The 16,009-nt window shown below is 36.7% G+C and overlaps 1 protein-coding gene across 6 annotated transcripts; it reads right to left on the bottom strand.

The window, feature by feature from the left end:
• Positions 1–394: 394 nt before the first annotated feature.
• Positions 395–15,270, bottom strand: LOC116254630 (sister-chromatid cohesion protein 3). 6 transcript variants are annotated; one of them, XR_004172731.2, is made up of 23 exons: positions 14,999–15,270; positions 14,602–14,860; positions 12,004–12,116; positions 11,842–11,934; positions 11,540–11,703; positions 11,212–11,448; positions 10,945–11,089; positions 10,654–10,832; positions 10,408–10,553; positions 10,212–10,339; positions 9,904–10,077; positions 9,085–9,246; positions 8,791–8,991; positions 8,564–8,701; positions 8,280–8,480; positions 7,989–8,133; positions 6,173–6,282; positions 4,430–4,570; positions 4,061–4,326; positions 3,853–3,977; positions 2,610–2,933; positions 1,648–1,838; positions 395–547 (listed from the first exon to the last, which is right to left on the bottom strand). XR_004172731.2 is itself a non-coding variant. In XM_050077977.1 (22 exons), exons 1-21 carry the CDS (start codon positions 15,047–15,049, stop codon positions 2,620–2,622), a joined length of 3,492 nt encoding a protein of 1,163 aa, XP_049933934.1. In that variant the 5' UTR covers positions 15,050–15,270; the 3' UTR covers positions 1,476–1,844; positions 2,610–2,619. The 6 variants fall into 6 exon arrangements, 3 of the variants coding, with proteins under 3 accessions (XP_049933934.1, XP_031486000.1, XP_031486002.1); XR_007573461.1 differs by lacking the exon at positions 395–547 and adding an exon at positions 2,374–2,428 and having other exon boundaries at positions 1,476–1,844; XR_007573462.1 differs by lacking the exon at positions 395–547 and adding an exon at positions 2,374–2,428 and having other exon boundaries at positions 1,476–1,844; positions 2,614–2,933.
• Positions 15,271–16,009: the final 739 nt, after the last annotated feature.

The raw sequence follows: 16,009 nt of genomic DNA, 5'->3' as shown, positions 1-16,009 counted from the left end.
GTTGACAACATTTTAAATTGCTTATCTGTGGAAGACATAAACTAATTGCAGGACAGTGAAACTTAATGGAGTAAACAAGCTAATTGCAGGACAGTGAAACACCCTAAAGGGCCTGAACCTCAACTGATATACTAAAGCCAATAAAAGCCTGCCTTCCAAAACATCAAAATTTCTGAAAATTGGGCGAAGGATCTTGAAAAAGCCTTTGATGAATAAATGGAGCATATGCAATATCCACATGTTAATCCAGATTTTTCACATTAGAATTGATACTACAACATCAAGATCCCTGCATGGCATCAACGGCATGAAGAAAGAGGCGCTGGGTTTTTCACATTAGAATTGATACTACAACATCAGGATCCCTGCATCAACGGCATGAAGAAAGAGGCGTTGGGTCGGTCAGTAGGTCGATCGAAGGAGGAAGAGGCGGATGACTTGCTGAGCAAAAGATCCCTGCATCAACGACATGAAGAAAGAGGCGTTGGGTCGATCAGTAGGTCGATCGAAGGAGGAAGAGGCGAATGGCTTGCTGAGCAAAAGATCCCTGCATCAACGGCATGAAGAAAGAGGCGTTGGGTCAGTCAGTAGGTCGATCAAAGGAGGAAGAGGAGAATGGCTTGCTGAGTGAAAGAGGCGTTCGGTCGATCGAAGAAGGAAGATGCAGTGGCAAGGGAGAAGGAGAATGCGCACAATGGAAGATGCGAATGAAGAGGCGGTGGCGCAGTAGAGGGAGTGCAATGGATGAGCAACACACACTATGCAAAAAAAAAAAAATCCTCGAAACCGTAAGGGTCTGACTTTTTTCCAGGGTAAAGTTACCCTGAAACTAGACTTTTTGCATGGTAAAGTTTCCCATGTTTGATGGTGGTGGTTGAAACCGTACAAAAAAAGAAAAAACACCCCGATGAACAGTGTTTTTCCTGACCATCAAACGTCGCCTAAATCATTGATTTTCAAAGTGAAATCATCCAAGAATTTGTACGTGAATAATTGATTACCGTTGAAAAGAAGGGTTTTTTTTAAATCATGAAGATGAAGATGGAGATAAGGATAAAGTAGAGCGTGCTTTCATTTTATATATTGACATTGAACATTTTCACAATTTCATTAATGATGAACTGTAACTTTATAGCAATAATAAGCTCATCATTCTGCAAAACATGTTTTTTTTATGAAGAACATATTATTCTTTATTTTTACTGATTTTTTATTCAAATTTTATTCATTTTTTTTCTGATTTATTAAAAAAAAACAATAAAGATACGATAAGTTACGATATTTTACGATACGTCACGATATTTTACGATACGTGATATCTTAAAGCCAAATCGATACGGCTTAAGATATGCTTTTTACAACATTGAATTAAATACAGCTGATACAACAACAATCAACAACTCGCCACCTATGAAACTCTCAATGAGGACCAGAAAATGGTCCCAACACAGAAAACAATTACAAGCAGACAAAAATGAATAACATCATTTTTGCACCTTCACTTGTATTAAAATGGTAAACTCATGGGAAAAGAGAGGAGATGATAGGAAAAGAAAAGGCACAAGAAGGAGGATTGCACAAAAAAGAAAAGGCACAAGAAGGAGGATTGCACAAAAAAGAAAAGATGAAGCAAAAGTTGTTACTTACAAGAGATTAAAATTACACAACGGGGAAATCTTTTTCTCCCACATAATATGGAGCAGAAAGTAGAAAACTTGTCATCCTACCAAGCAGTGATTGCAGCTCATATCCACAGAAAATCGCACTTGCACAATGTGCATAGACATCGTCTCTTGTTTCCTTATCTGGTTTGCTTACACATAATTCTGAGTTGTTCCCTGCCACTCCAAAAAACAAAATGAAACAAAGATCATGAACCCCCATATGCATGATACTAGGAAACAATCCAAACCAATGATGCAATAGTAAGAAAAATTTGTATAAGCGTTAAGTTTGGGATGATGTGTGATGGCCAGTCATTGGGTCCACAAATGGAACACAAGAGCGCAGTAAATTGATAGGACAGCGACAGCTGACAAGGTTCTTGTGAAAACTTGTCAGAAGGAATAAATAATTAAACAAAAGGAATAAGATGGACAATCAGAAACTTGCTTCAAGCAATAGGTCCAATCCAAAGATGTGTCGTCAAATTTTGGCAATGTTAGGGTTGGCACAATCCTTAAGGTCTCACTGCCTACAAGGAGGTAAAAGCATTTGGCATGGCTGGTCGAAACCAGGAACTAGTAGAAGGTCAGTTCCTGATTCGAATCTGTGGGTGTCAGCCTCCTGTGCAATCCTGGCCCTAGCCCTAGACCCCGGGGGCAAGGGAAAAAGGAATGAGCCTTAGCTTCTCATTCTTTACTGGAACCTTACTGCAAGTTACTGTGTTTCAAACTCCTAAGCTCCAGTAAGACCTTCACAAGCTAACCTGCAAGAAACGTGGAAAACTTGTAGCAGAGCATAGCATACTTTCTGAGACCAATGTTAAGACAAGCTACTCTAAAATATAGCCTTATTTGTTAGGTCCGTGTTGAGCTAGTTTGGTTCAATTAGGATAAATCTCCACAACGCAGCATAAAAACAAGCATAAAGAAGTGGAAATCAATTACCAACTTGTTTTCACGAGGCAAACACTTTATCTAGTGTCGCTTTTCCAGAACCAACATGCTTTGACTGAGCATTACTCCTGCTATCATTTGACCTTTCCTGCTGCGAGGCCTTTCCAAGCTTCAAGGATCTTAATCTCAAAGACCTGAGGGAGTTTCTCAATGGTGTTTCATCATCTTCTTCATCTTCATCCTGGTCTGAAGCACTAATGGAATCACCATCACCATCTTCCTCGCTTGAATTTTGATCTTCAAAAAGCTTCCTTCCTTGCAAGTCCTTTGATTTTGGTGGACGCCCTCGGCGCTTTTGTACTTGTCCTTCCTCACCTGCAATCAGCCAAATCAAGCATCACTTTGTTGCAATTACAGATGAAGTTGGAGGGAAAAAATCAGCAGACAGTTTCACAAAATCAACATCCACACACAAGTAACATGGCATCGCAAGATTTGTTGGCAGCATTAGAAATACATCAGGAAGAAAGGACAAATTAATAGAGCAACAAGAAGGTAACATAGGCAACAAGGACAAACATGAGAAATGGATATGAAACCATTTTGAAATCATAATATTTGGAACATGAAAATGGAAAAAAAAAATGTAATCATCGGGTCATAATAAGAAGGGAGCTCAAGAATGTAGTTGCACATCTCACATTCAAAATATCTATCTCCTTTTATTGATTGAAAGCTGATTGAATCAAAGTATGGTCATTCACAAATTACAAGGATTGTAAAGGGAAAACTGTATTATGGTTTCTGAGCTTCTTTATTTCTCTTTGTTTCTGATATTACCTCAAACCATCTTTATGTTTGATGTTCCAAGCTCTAGGTGTACATCATGCTATATTTCCTTTTCAAGCAAATGTGACAAAAAAATTAAACCTTTTTGCACGGAAACTCAACCGCCAGGTCATTCTTAACAATAAATGAGTACTCAGCCATCTCGTTCATTATCTTTGATTAACCAAGAATGGGTCCAGTAAAGAGCAAGGTATGGAAGGAATATTACAGAGTCATGTTTTATTGGCATTGTTGCAAAAAAAAAAGAACAATTAGATGAGAATAACACTGGATCTGAAAGAAAGAGGTTTAATAACAATCCGGTAACCTCCTATTGACTGGTATCAGAAGCTAGATGGAGTGAACAGAAACACTCATGGTAAAAGCAGCAAGCCTTGAAAAGAAAATCTTGAGAAAATAGAAGCAAAATTCTATAGTAACATAATTCTTAACTATCCAAAATTACCTTGAAGACCTTCATTCTTTGTGTACTTCTCACGAAGAATATCAATAAATGCATGGTAAGGTCTCCAGCCACTGGGATCCTCATCCGTGTTTATGTCCTCAACCCTTGTTTGGATATCTTTCAAACTAGTCCAAAGAAAAAACCACTAGTTATGAAACAGATCTTCGTCATAAAAAAACAACAGAATGCTTAGTGTAAAAATATGTACATGTCCATGATGTCTGAAACAGGGAGTTTTGGTACAAACTGAAGCACAGATCCCTCCAAAAATGACAACTTCTTTGGTGCATCCTCAAAAGCAAATGCTATGCCATTTTTAACAATCTCTAAAATATGCAACCTATGCTTGCTGCGAGCAGCACCCGCAAATGTAGCAGACAACCGAGAAGAAAGGTCCTTGCAGTCTGAGAAAGACTGGACTGATGAATAATCACCATCAGTTCTAGAAAGCTCCTCCTCATGCCGTTGGTAGGCCTAAAAAATGAAGGGTTTGACTTTTAGATGGAAAGATCAACTGCCAAAAGAAGAATTCTTCTAAATAATTTATAAACTACAAGCAGATATTAAATGTACATACTATCTTTAATGCTTCTAAAAACAACTTGTGGATATCATCACTTGCAGTTTTTTTCAGCACAGCGATAAAGTTCTTGACAACCTCTGCGACACTTGGCCCATGCATGATGAAATGTGAAATGATCTTTGGAGCAAGCAATTCCTGCACAAAGTGCTCCAATTTAAGCATTACTTAATCTCTATAGGGTACAGTGGAGCAAAAGTTGAATTTAAATACAGAAGTATGACATGAACAATCATTTTCCATCACATTGTCATAATACGAAAACCAAATATAAGAAAACAACATCATTTATCAAAATTAAGAATGCCAGAAAGAACACATAATCACAAATGCCACCAATTTTGAAAGTTTTTTTTCTCATTAAAAAATGAGAATCATTGGGCCTAAGAAGGTTTCAATAAGTATTTGGACCTAGGTTAGGTCTAAATTCATCATTTCTGCTGCTTTAAGTTATAACTCGCATGTACATATGGTGGATTTGTTATTTACCTTTTGTTTATGGACTGTTAAGTCCATCCTTTTTTTGAATAACCATAATTAAGTGAAATTAGGGCATGCTTGACGTTAAGGCTGCCCTTTCTTTTATGCGCACTCCTCGCAACTCCTTGTTCTCTTTCTAGTGATTGAAGGCCGTGCTGGTCATCACAACATCTGATCTCACAAATTATCGTATGGTATCAAAGCAAGGTTTGGATTTTTGCTTCCAGGAGGTATGCCCAAAAAATCTGAAGTCTGTCCCTTAGTCAGAAAATTTCTCTTTCTTTTCTCCTTGTCCTTTGATCTATCTCATCTGCTACCTTTCCTTCTCTTTTTCTCATAATCTGTATTTCTCTTGGTTGTCCATCTTTAGACAGCTTCAAATCCCTCTCCAAACCTTTCTATTCAGCAACTCTTGGATCTGAAGCATCATCTATTATAGCGTTAAAGTTAGGTTTTCAATCTCAATACATAGTCCACTCAGACCTAAAAAGAAATTCTGTCTGATAAGCATATCTGGTTTGCAATATCCTGGTTGGAAATTTATTTGTCCTTAGTTACATATTTGTAGGTAGAAGTGCAGGTTTGGGTATATCAATTATATACAATCTCAGTACGAATGTTAAAAAGTGGCAAAATAAAGGGGAAACATCAAGCCTTTCACTTAAAATTCTGGACTAAACTGGGTCTCACAAAGACCAGTCCAAAAGCTACCCAGATGGACTGGCATATACCAACAAAATGACAGTCTGAACATCAAACATTTCTGCAAGATATGTATCAGACTATGAGCAGCTTTAATGCAAGTGAAATCATTACATAAACCTAACAATAAGTTAAAACGATCATAAATTCCTAGAGAAGGATTAGACAAAGGTTTATATGCTATATCACAGAGGTGCATGATGCAAATGCAGGTGTTGGTCAGCATTTTTCAGAAAAAACATGGGTGCAGGTGCAGCGAAGATAAATAAACAAACTATATATATATATATATATAAAATTGTCCACAAACGGAAGAACTAGCAAGTAACGATTAATAACTTATGGTTTTTTAATCAATGATTTAACAAAAAAATAAAGCAACTTGTTTTTCAGCAACCTTTTTGAAGAGTATGCATTACTTTGTTTACATGGTTACCCTGGACATTGCAAAGCAAGTTTACATGGACTGCAGAAGTGATAATGACAGAAGCCACAACATGAATAACTGTCACTTGTTATAAGACTCATCATCAGCATTCTAAATGAAAGAAGTCATACTTTTGGAACTACATCATTAACTATCAATTTGGCTGCTGCAATCATTATTGCATCTTGCCGATTAATTTCATCAATAGATTCTTCATTTGCATCCTCATCATCCAAACCATCTGAAAAGACAAAATAGACAAGATACCAGCTTCTCAGAAAAATAAAGTCAAGAAACAAGCAACTGATATTTCCATCACTGACAGTAGAATGCCACATCAATACAACTGTGCAATTCAGACACAGTCAAAGGTAGAAGCCTTCTAGGACTAAGTCACTAAAGATAACCAGAACAGGGCACGTGTAATTTCAGTTTATCCACCATGTGGGCATGTGACACAACAGTTGCAGACATCAAAGGTGTCATACTATATATGAGTTAAGACCATGTCAGTACATTTGTTCAGCATATGTGTATACAAGGATTACAGGTATCCGTGATATCAAAAGAATCAAAATTATTTAAAAAGTATAGTATACTGTTATCATATTAAAAATTAATTTTTTTGTGACACTATTGTGAAGTAGCTATGATAATATTAACTGATTCTGAAGTTAATTTTATTTCTAGTTTCTATATTTTGAAAAGGAATTACTAACAAGTAACAACTATTTGCCTTGTACATGCGCATATCAGTGCAGGGGCCTACTTGTCCCATGAAACCTAATGGATATCAAGGTCAGCAATATATGATGCTCTACATAAGCTAAGGATACTAAAGGAACATTCCCAAAGACATGGCTCCCAGTACTTTGAAGTGCTAGGTAGATATACAAGAATTTGGCAACTGTAATAAATCACATTTCATCAGTTACACATCATGTGACTGGTCTATATGGGGCAACAACACACTCTCATCTAATTCATTTAGATCAATGACAGATGCATGCAGATGTGCCCTAATTTAGCTACTTGCAAGGTGCAATACATGGTTTCATATTAGGTTAAGCATGAGCAAGCAAGATTAAGATTAAGCTGTGGACTCATATTTAGGTTCTTCAGGTTTTAACAACTGTCAACAGGTGATTAGTATAACTTATTTGCATTCATTGCATCCAAAGAGTTTTCTTAACCTTATTCTACTAGAACCATTATTACTACATATTTTGGATCTGTAATTAAGTGTACCTAATCTGACATGTTCTACATTTGAGAGACAGATTCAGGACGACTAATGATTTTTTTTTTCAATGCACAATTCAGCATGTACCCAACCTATTGCACATGTCGAATTCCCTCTAAGTTCCAATTTGTGAATAGAGTGGAGACCAACAGGTTTCTGCACCTAAAAGCCAAAAAAAATGTTTGTTCCTCAAAAGCTTCATTGTTCATTTCAAGACATGTAGAGAACTTGAAGTTAATTAATCTAGTCAAACCTGGGCTATGACAAACTATGCAAAGGGCTCAACAAGCATGACCACTCTTTTTTTTATATATATTTGAAGATATAAAACACATAACATTGATATACTTGTCAAAAACCAGCAAGTGGGTTGCTTACAGGAATATTCATAAAACAAAAAAGCCAGCTGTCTATGGTTCCATCTAGACGTTTTACACATCAAGCTCAACAGCTCATTCTCAAACTTGGGTTGAAGAATGTGCAGCCTCAAGAGATCCAGGAAATAAATTTTTGCAGGTTTTCCAGGTTCAAACTTCAAAGTATGTATGCATGTCTTTCCTAATAAGTAGGTCCCTTTTGCTTAAACAAAAAAAAATTACAAAAATGTACAACACAAAAGTTCAATTTCTACTGGAACCTCACAGATTTTTGCCAAGTGAAGCATCATATGCTGTACAAATAAGAAAACATGGTCAGGATCTTACCTTTAATACTTAGGCGCCGCTCACAGAGCTTCCAGAACTTTTGAATGGTGGATTCGTCAGGAAGAAATCCCAACAGATGAAGCTTGCTTGACCTCAGTTTCCTCTCATTAAATATACACCATATTTCCACGAGTATGACACAGACCTTTTTGTAGACAAACCAACAAGTTATATGATGAATGGCATGATTTCGTTTCACGAATAAAAAAAGGGAAAAACAGTGCCAACAGTTAGCAACATAGAGAGGTAAGCACTAAGCAGCAAATCAAAATTGGATATGAAACAACCTACCCTGCTTGTTAGCAAGGCAATTGCTTTTTCTTCCTCTTCTGCATTCAGCAGATAGTTTAAAAAATAGTCAAGTTGCTGAAACAAAGTTGATCGCATTGACAGCAAAGAAGATAGAGATGCTTCAGAAGGATTTTCCTCATCCAAGGACTGCCGGCACCATAGTACATGCATATACATGTTGAGCAGCAGAAGGCTCACAACCTGGAAAACAAGCACCAAAAAAATGTAATGTGACATAATAAAAAAACTACCCTTACTTTTATTAAGAGTTCGTAACTATATACCTCATCATCTAGGTTCTTGAAGTCTCTCAAGATACCAACAAGATCTTCATACAGACTTTCATTAGAGACAGCCTTAGCCAATTGAAAATTGTAGCACCTTCTCAAGTTAACAAGTAAGGAATAATCATCATCACCAGCCTGGGGAACAAAATACAAGTGATAACCTATTTGAGCACACAATATTCAGAACATGAGCGAGAGACAGAGAGAGAATGGGGAAGGTATACCCCTATTTGTGTTATGGCAGATTTAAGCTTACTAAGGAGTTCATCCTCAAGCTCCTTCAATTTGTTCCGGGCAAAATCTTGAAGATCTGCTGGGCTCTCAGAGGCACAAAATGCAATGGACTTGATACAGGATCTCAAGGTTTCATTCTCACCATGTTTGAAAAAAGCATCTTTTATAAGCTGCAAGACAGCTTGGAAATTCTGAAATGAAATGCAAATCCAGAAGGAAGGTTTTCAGGACTCTGAAATGTTCAAAAAGAAGGAAGTGGCAATCAAGGAAGCCTCAACTCTCACCTGCTCTTGCCGCTTTAGTGAATAAAGCTCAAGTTTCAAGTGTACCACAGCCTCAACCAATGGCGCCACCTTTGCTTTGTCAGCAACAAATTTTTGTAAAATTTGTGCATATCTCTTCATCATGTTAATTGTTATTTCATGCTTATTGTTTTCCAATGTTTCCTGATCATTAATGAGAATAAAGATTAAAAATCCAATGCAGAAAGCACAAAGAGACCAAGATAATCAAAATTTGAAAAATCAACACTGATTTAAGATGTAACCTTTATAATTTGCAATCTTTATCTAAAGCAACCAAAAACTTTTAACATGTTTTCTTCTTTTTCCATTGCTTTTTTCCACTTATTTCTTATATCCATATCTACAGAATCACAGATGAATTTTATTATGTAAAAATGCATTCGTTCCCTACTCACTTTTGAATTTTTCATGCTTCTAGTGTCAAGACTTTGTCCAAGATTTAAACAGAACTATATTATCACAGTTTAACTTTGCTGGAAGATGAACGTTTTCTACTGTAACCTATTTGAAACAAATGAATATAAATCAAATAATAATGTTTTGTTGAATTTTCAATTTCATAGTTAAATACCATTAGAAATAATTCCTATTTTGGCTCGAATTATATGCAAGTTTTATCAACTCTTTCCATATTCCATAAGTTTGAATGTGTGTGGTACAGCTAGTCAGGTACTTGATTTGAACTTTTAACATGTCCAACATTTTACATATGTGAAGCTCCATCACATGTGTGCCCAGGTAACACAGGACACTATTACTAGATCAGTCTACAAACTGGTGCCTCGTAAGCCTCTGTACCTTCTGAGCTTTTGTATGGTATACTTTTCTATTGTCATTGGATGGGACAATCTTTTCTCCAACAGCCTTCTTAATAGATGCACACAGGAGTCTAACCAGGCTAGTTGCATCAATGTCTGTAAGCTCCGTCAACGGGTTCTCATCAAGAAGCATGGAGATAATACACTTCCAATCCTATAAGATAACCATATCAAATACAGTGTATCATCAAGAGAAATATAACTTTTATCTATCATTTATCCTAGACATTTTCTAAAAAATCAATCAAATTTTTAACATAAAATGACTGCAACGCTCTATCAGCATACTTTCAAGGCATCCATGTGCTCCCAGATGTCATCAATAACATAGGTGCTCAAGATCGGATCCATGGAAAATTCCCTAAGTATTTGCAGCAGCCTTCCAATATGAACTTCAGAGGACTCAGATTCTTTCCCTGCAAATAATACCTTAAGGAATGAAACATGCATTGAGAAACTCACATAGAAAATAAACAGCAGGTACCTTTGGATGATGACTGTGAGCTGCTGAATTTTTGAGCAATCAAATGATCATACACTAGCTCCCCAACAGCGTGTCTGATAGCTGGATGTTCGTCAATAAGTAGGTCATACAGTGGTCCCAACTCATCATCAGCAAGAAGCTGGTGTCTGCAGAAGAACTTAGGACAGTTATCAACAAAGGCAGGTTATAGGTGAGATAATTTCCCTAAAACTCTCAGCAGTTTGCAGTGTAACCCAACATAGTTACCTTAGCAGCTGCTTCAGCAATCCTACTGCAGACACTGCTACAGCCACATCAATATCATCAGCTAGTTCGATCATTCTGTTGGAAAATCTTTCAGTGAAAAGGCTGAGTGATGGGACATTGTCATCTATCTCATAAAGATTTTGTAAGGCACTGATAGAAGTTTTCCTAACACCAGCACTCTTTAACAGATGCAAATCAAAAGCAAAAACCAGTTAGCGAATAACAAACAGTTATGTGCATTAACTGACAAAACTTTGATCCAAATTATATGAATAATTGAAAAATAGTTACTTTGTCATTTAATGTCCAGCCAAGATACTTCAAGTATAGGTCCTGCAAGAATAGAGACGGGTATGATACAATCCAGTTACCCAATGATCCAATGCATGCCATTCGTATATCAGGATCAATGTCCCTGTAGCGATGCATAAATAGCCTGCACAGTATAATAACAAGCTTATGTAACTAGCAATAAACAGATGGTTTGATCAAATATAAAGTTGAAAAAGTGCAACAAGAAATACATATAATTTAGGTAGACAGAAGCAATAGATATACCCAGTAAATATTTTGCGCATCATCTCTTCCATAACTGTTATCTTTTCATGGGTTTCAGACAGTCTTTTCTTAAGAGATTCCAGTCTTGGACCTTCTTTTCTTTTTTTCTTTTCAGCATTGACTTGCCTTTGGGTTGTTTCACGCTGCGTACCAAGTGTTTTGGCAACAGTTATGAAAGATGTCACAAGCTGTAGGCCCACTGAAGTAGCTACATGACGAAAAATTCTTGGTGGGGTGCTGCAACAAATTGTATATTAAGTAAATTTATGTGACACAGAAAATTACGAGTTCCACAAGAGCCAACCACAAGGTCATGATGATCACCTACCATGACAAGGCAATGACATAGTCCATGCATTTCTCAAACAGAACTGAATCAAATAGTGGCCCATTCTGGCACTCCAGGACCAAACTGTCCCAGAAACACAACAGGTTCTCCTTAAACTGCTTAAATACCTTCTGTTTAGCACCACCATAGTCTTCAACTTGTCCCTTTTTCCAAAAGAGAGACATTTGCTCCGTTATGTGTGTCATACAGAATAAGACATGTATTCCATAAATGGAACGAGAAATAGTGCAGGGAACCAACTTATAGAAATTTTAACCAATTCTGAGCTCATATAAACTTACATTTTTGGTAAGAGTCACAAGAGCAACCACAACATCATCCACATTAACCTCATCCATTGATACTTCAGCAAACTGATATTTGACTCCACAAGCCTGAAAAATTACAATATTAGCAACAATGTTGCATTTAATTATGTATAATAAAGGAGACCAAGAAGGTACCTCAAATAGCATCAGAAGGATCTCAGCAACTGCAAACTTTGGATCACTTTCATATTGTTCAACCCAATTTTTGACAGCCTGATGAATAAACTTCCCGTTGCTTTTGATAGTTTCTGAATTCATATGGGCCCCCCAAAAGAAAATAAATAAGCTAAAATGACCACAATTCTGGATAAATTATTAAATCAACAATCATGATGACTCAACAGCCTTATTGAGTAGAAATTAATTTTCAAACTAAATCAGAACTTAACATCATTCTCAAAGTTACCGGTGCGTTTTTCAAATATCATATTATTACTGAAGAATTAAAGAACATTGTTATCAGAAAAATATTCTGATATTTCAAAATATTGCCAAAAAAACAGTACTACAATAATATCTCAACACTTTCCCTTTTTTAAAAAAAAAAAAAAAAACTTTTCTTTTGTGTACTTTAAGTGTATGTTTTCCATTTTTCCATGTCAGAATTCTGAAAACTATTTTGAATCTTTAACAATATTTGTTGTAAGAAAATTAGTAAAAACTCATTTCCATTATTTCTTGCATATTTTAAAAATTGTTTGAACTTCCAAGATGTCCTGAGAAAAACAAAATCTCTTAAAGTTTCTGAGAAAAACCCTACTGGTATAACTCGAAAATATATTTGATGCCATGCTGAAAATAAAAAGTGATATGGTTAAAAACTTGGACCTTCGGACAAACGTTTTCTTCATAGTTTAGAGACTTAAGGTCTTGTATGTTTCGTCGTGTTGGGGGGAAAAAACTTCTCTGGATGAGAAGATGAGTGCAGGGGAGATGCATGGCAGCATGGGAGATCCAGCAGGAAAACGAAATCGCATGGGAGTAGCTGGAATGCCAATTTGCCATAAAGTGGGCTTGCCAGAGAAGTAATGTGTGTTACTGTGTTTAATAGGAAGCACATGTGTGTGTCTGTGTGTGTGTACGTGCATGTATATGCCCTGGGCCCCTAGCTTCGCCCATACCCAAGTTTTTTTAGAAAAATGTTGAAACTACCTAGCACAAAGGAGCAGTCAGCAACATCAAACTTCTTGCTGCTCAAATTACTAGTTGATATTTAAAATCGTATAAGTTATCACAACATGGTGCCTTGTGAAAAAGAAAAATGGTCATCATCCACCTACAATGCTGCAATAGTAGATATCATAGTAAAAAAACCAGTATTTTCCGAAAAAAAAAACCGATAAAAAACGTTAAAACAATGAAAATGAAACAAACTCATATTTTTTTCTTTTTTCTTTAAATGAACTTTTTTGTGTTTTTTTACATTTTTATCCCCTTTTTCTCATAATTTTTACATTAGTTTTGCTTTAAAGATTAAAGCTTAAATTAAATTATTTATCTTCATTTTTATCATTTTATCAATATTTTTTTGTGTTTTCTCGTTAGTTTTTCATTTATTGTACTTTTTCCTAATTTTAGAATTTTTTCTTTTCTAAAAAATTGCTGAATCTTTTCCAAGATTTTCAGCTTTGCCAAACCAAACGTGAAAAAAACCTCAACGTTTAAAACCCATTAATGATATTTGTGGCTATGGTGGATATCTCACATTCCCTACCTATCAACTCTTTTTGCCTTCTTAGAAGTTGGAAGACCCACTAAGAGAATGGCTTTGTGAACAAGTCGAGCATTGAGTTTTTCCTTTTCAATTGAAATAGACACTAATCAAGTCTAAATCCCAAAATTATACTAGCTCCTTATGCCACTCTATCGACCAATAGAAAATGAATTCTCCTTTCTTTCAGGGACCTTTGTCCATTCATAGAAGTGTTTAACCTGTAGGCTTTTTTACTTACTAGAGGCATCCTAGCCACAAATATTTCTTTATTTGATGGCTTAGAGTTGGTTGACAAAAAGAAATTGCCAACAATAAAAGTGATTATCAGTTGACCTTTTAAAAACTTCTTTACACACATTATTTACAAGCCATTCAATCATATGGTTGACATTACTGCATATAAATGTTCATATTTAGTAGTGCTCATATTCTAAAACCCTACATAGGGTATGAGTTCTTAAAATACGAGCAGTAGTTGCGCAATAATTGCAACCCTTGGGTTGTGCTAAATCTATGACTATGAAGAATGTCAACAAAAAAGGAATTTGTCAATCCAATCATAAATGGATAAAGCAACTAGTAATCACCTTTATGAGTTGGCATTTCCCCTTTTGAGACGAAGCTTTTCATAATTATAGACATAACTTTGAGCTGATCAAGATGTCCATATGTAACAACGTTTCGCAAAAACCAATTCAGTAGCGATATTCTACTCCTAGTGATTAATGTGCTTATTTGCAATTCGAAACTCATCACGAGCTGAAACTGCTCAACAACTACCATCAAAGTTCTTTCAGAAACAGATGGTGTTTTCTGATAAAGTTATAACCTGACCACACCATCGTGATTAAGCAAGTATGCAAACCCTATACGTTCAACGACTAACAGTTGCATAACTCATAGAGGAAGGCATAGTGTGTAAAAGCCAAAAAACGGACAGTCAAAACAATCACAAAAAGAGACCAAAAGAAATAAGACGGAGAGGAAAAAAGTAAAAACAAAGACAGAAGGAGACGCACCAATCAGACTCTGATGATCCGCTGCAACCTCGCGCTTCTTCTTCTTCCTCCTATCAGGTGGACTCCCCTCAAAGTCTTCATCAACAACCTCCGTTGGCGACACAGGCTCGGCATCATTCGTGGCCGCGCTGCCATTCTCCCGACGCTTTCGACCCTTGCGGACGGACACCTGCTCGGTCCTAGTCGGGCTCTGGTCATCATCCTTCGCGGAATTGGACGCAGCCTTTTCAGAACTCGACATGGCGGAGGCACCCCGTTTCTGCACACGGAAACATTTCATGCTCAGGGCAATCCACACACTTACTGATTCAGATCTCAAAAATGAACCAGAACGAAGGGAATTAAACCCCTTAACAATGACATCAAAAGCATCGAGATGAGAAGCCCGAGAATTAACTGATTCCTCAGCATTAAGACGCCTCTGCGAACGACGGAGACCGGTTTCCATTGCCTCCCACCAAAGGATCCCCCACAATCAACGGCTCCAACAGACGTTAGAACAAATTAGAAACCCTAAGTCGAGGGTTTCTAGTTCTACGCTCAAAATACAAACCAGATAAAGCCCTAATTTATTCACTGAGAGAAAGAGACAGCTCGAAAGGAAGAGATAAAAGGGAGAGAGAGAGAGAGAGAGAGATTCAAAAAACAGACGCCATGTTCAGAGAGCGCGGAATTCTTCGGTTGCTCCATTATATATGTCCCGCCCAGCCCTTTTCCCGCTCAACGCCCCCGGAGGAACCGATCCGTTTCGGTTTCTCCGTAAATTTCCGAGTTTTTCAATCGGATGGACCCGCTCGTCGTCCATCCGAGAACAGAACGGTTTGAATATTGTGAAGTAACATTTAATATTTCAGAAACAGCACTTCAAGTTTTGAAGAAATAAGGACAGCTAGTTAATATTAATTTTTGTTTACAATTGGCTATCCTTACAGATTTGGGGCAACCAAGCTTTGCCTCAAAAGCAGATGAAAACCGGTTTTTAAAAATGCTATAAAAAAATTTAGGAAAATAAAAAAAAATAAAGAAAGTCTTAAAGTCCGTGGAATTGGCCAATTAAGGCCGTGAAATGGACATCTATGCATGTATATGATGAAATCAGATGTCTGTTAGATATTATCTGATGATCAAATATTTAAAAACCATCATCCAATACACCACGCAATAGATGCATTAACAATTATTTTTGATATAGTGATGATGTGTGGTATTTTTACTTATGTTTTATAGTGTTTCCAGACATAAATTTTAAATATTTAGTTATCTTGCAACAACTTTGCCAGTCGGTTAGTTTTCAATATTTCTACTAGCTTCCATCAGTTTGCTCCTGGTGCTTTATATAGGGCTGCACACACGAGAACCCGAGTCAGGGTTGACTCGAGCTTGACTTGTTAGCTCAAGCCCACCCCGT

This window comes from Nymphaea colorata, chromosome 5 (assembly GCF_008831285.2).
Source record: "Nymphaea colorata isolate Beijing-Zhang1983 chromosome 5, ASM883128v2, whole genome shotgun sequence".
NCBI classification, from domain to species: Eukaryota; Viridiplantae; Streptophyta; class Magnoliopsida; order Nymphaeales; family Nymphaeaceae; genus Nymphaea; species Nymphaea colorata.
This window is presented reverse-complemented; position numbering and strand designations above follow the sequence as displayed.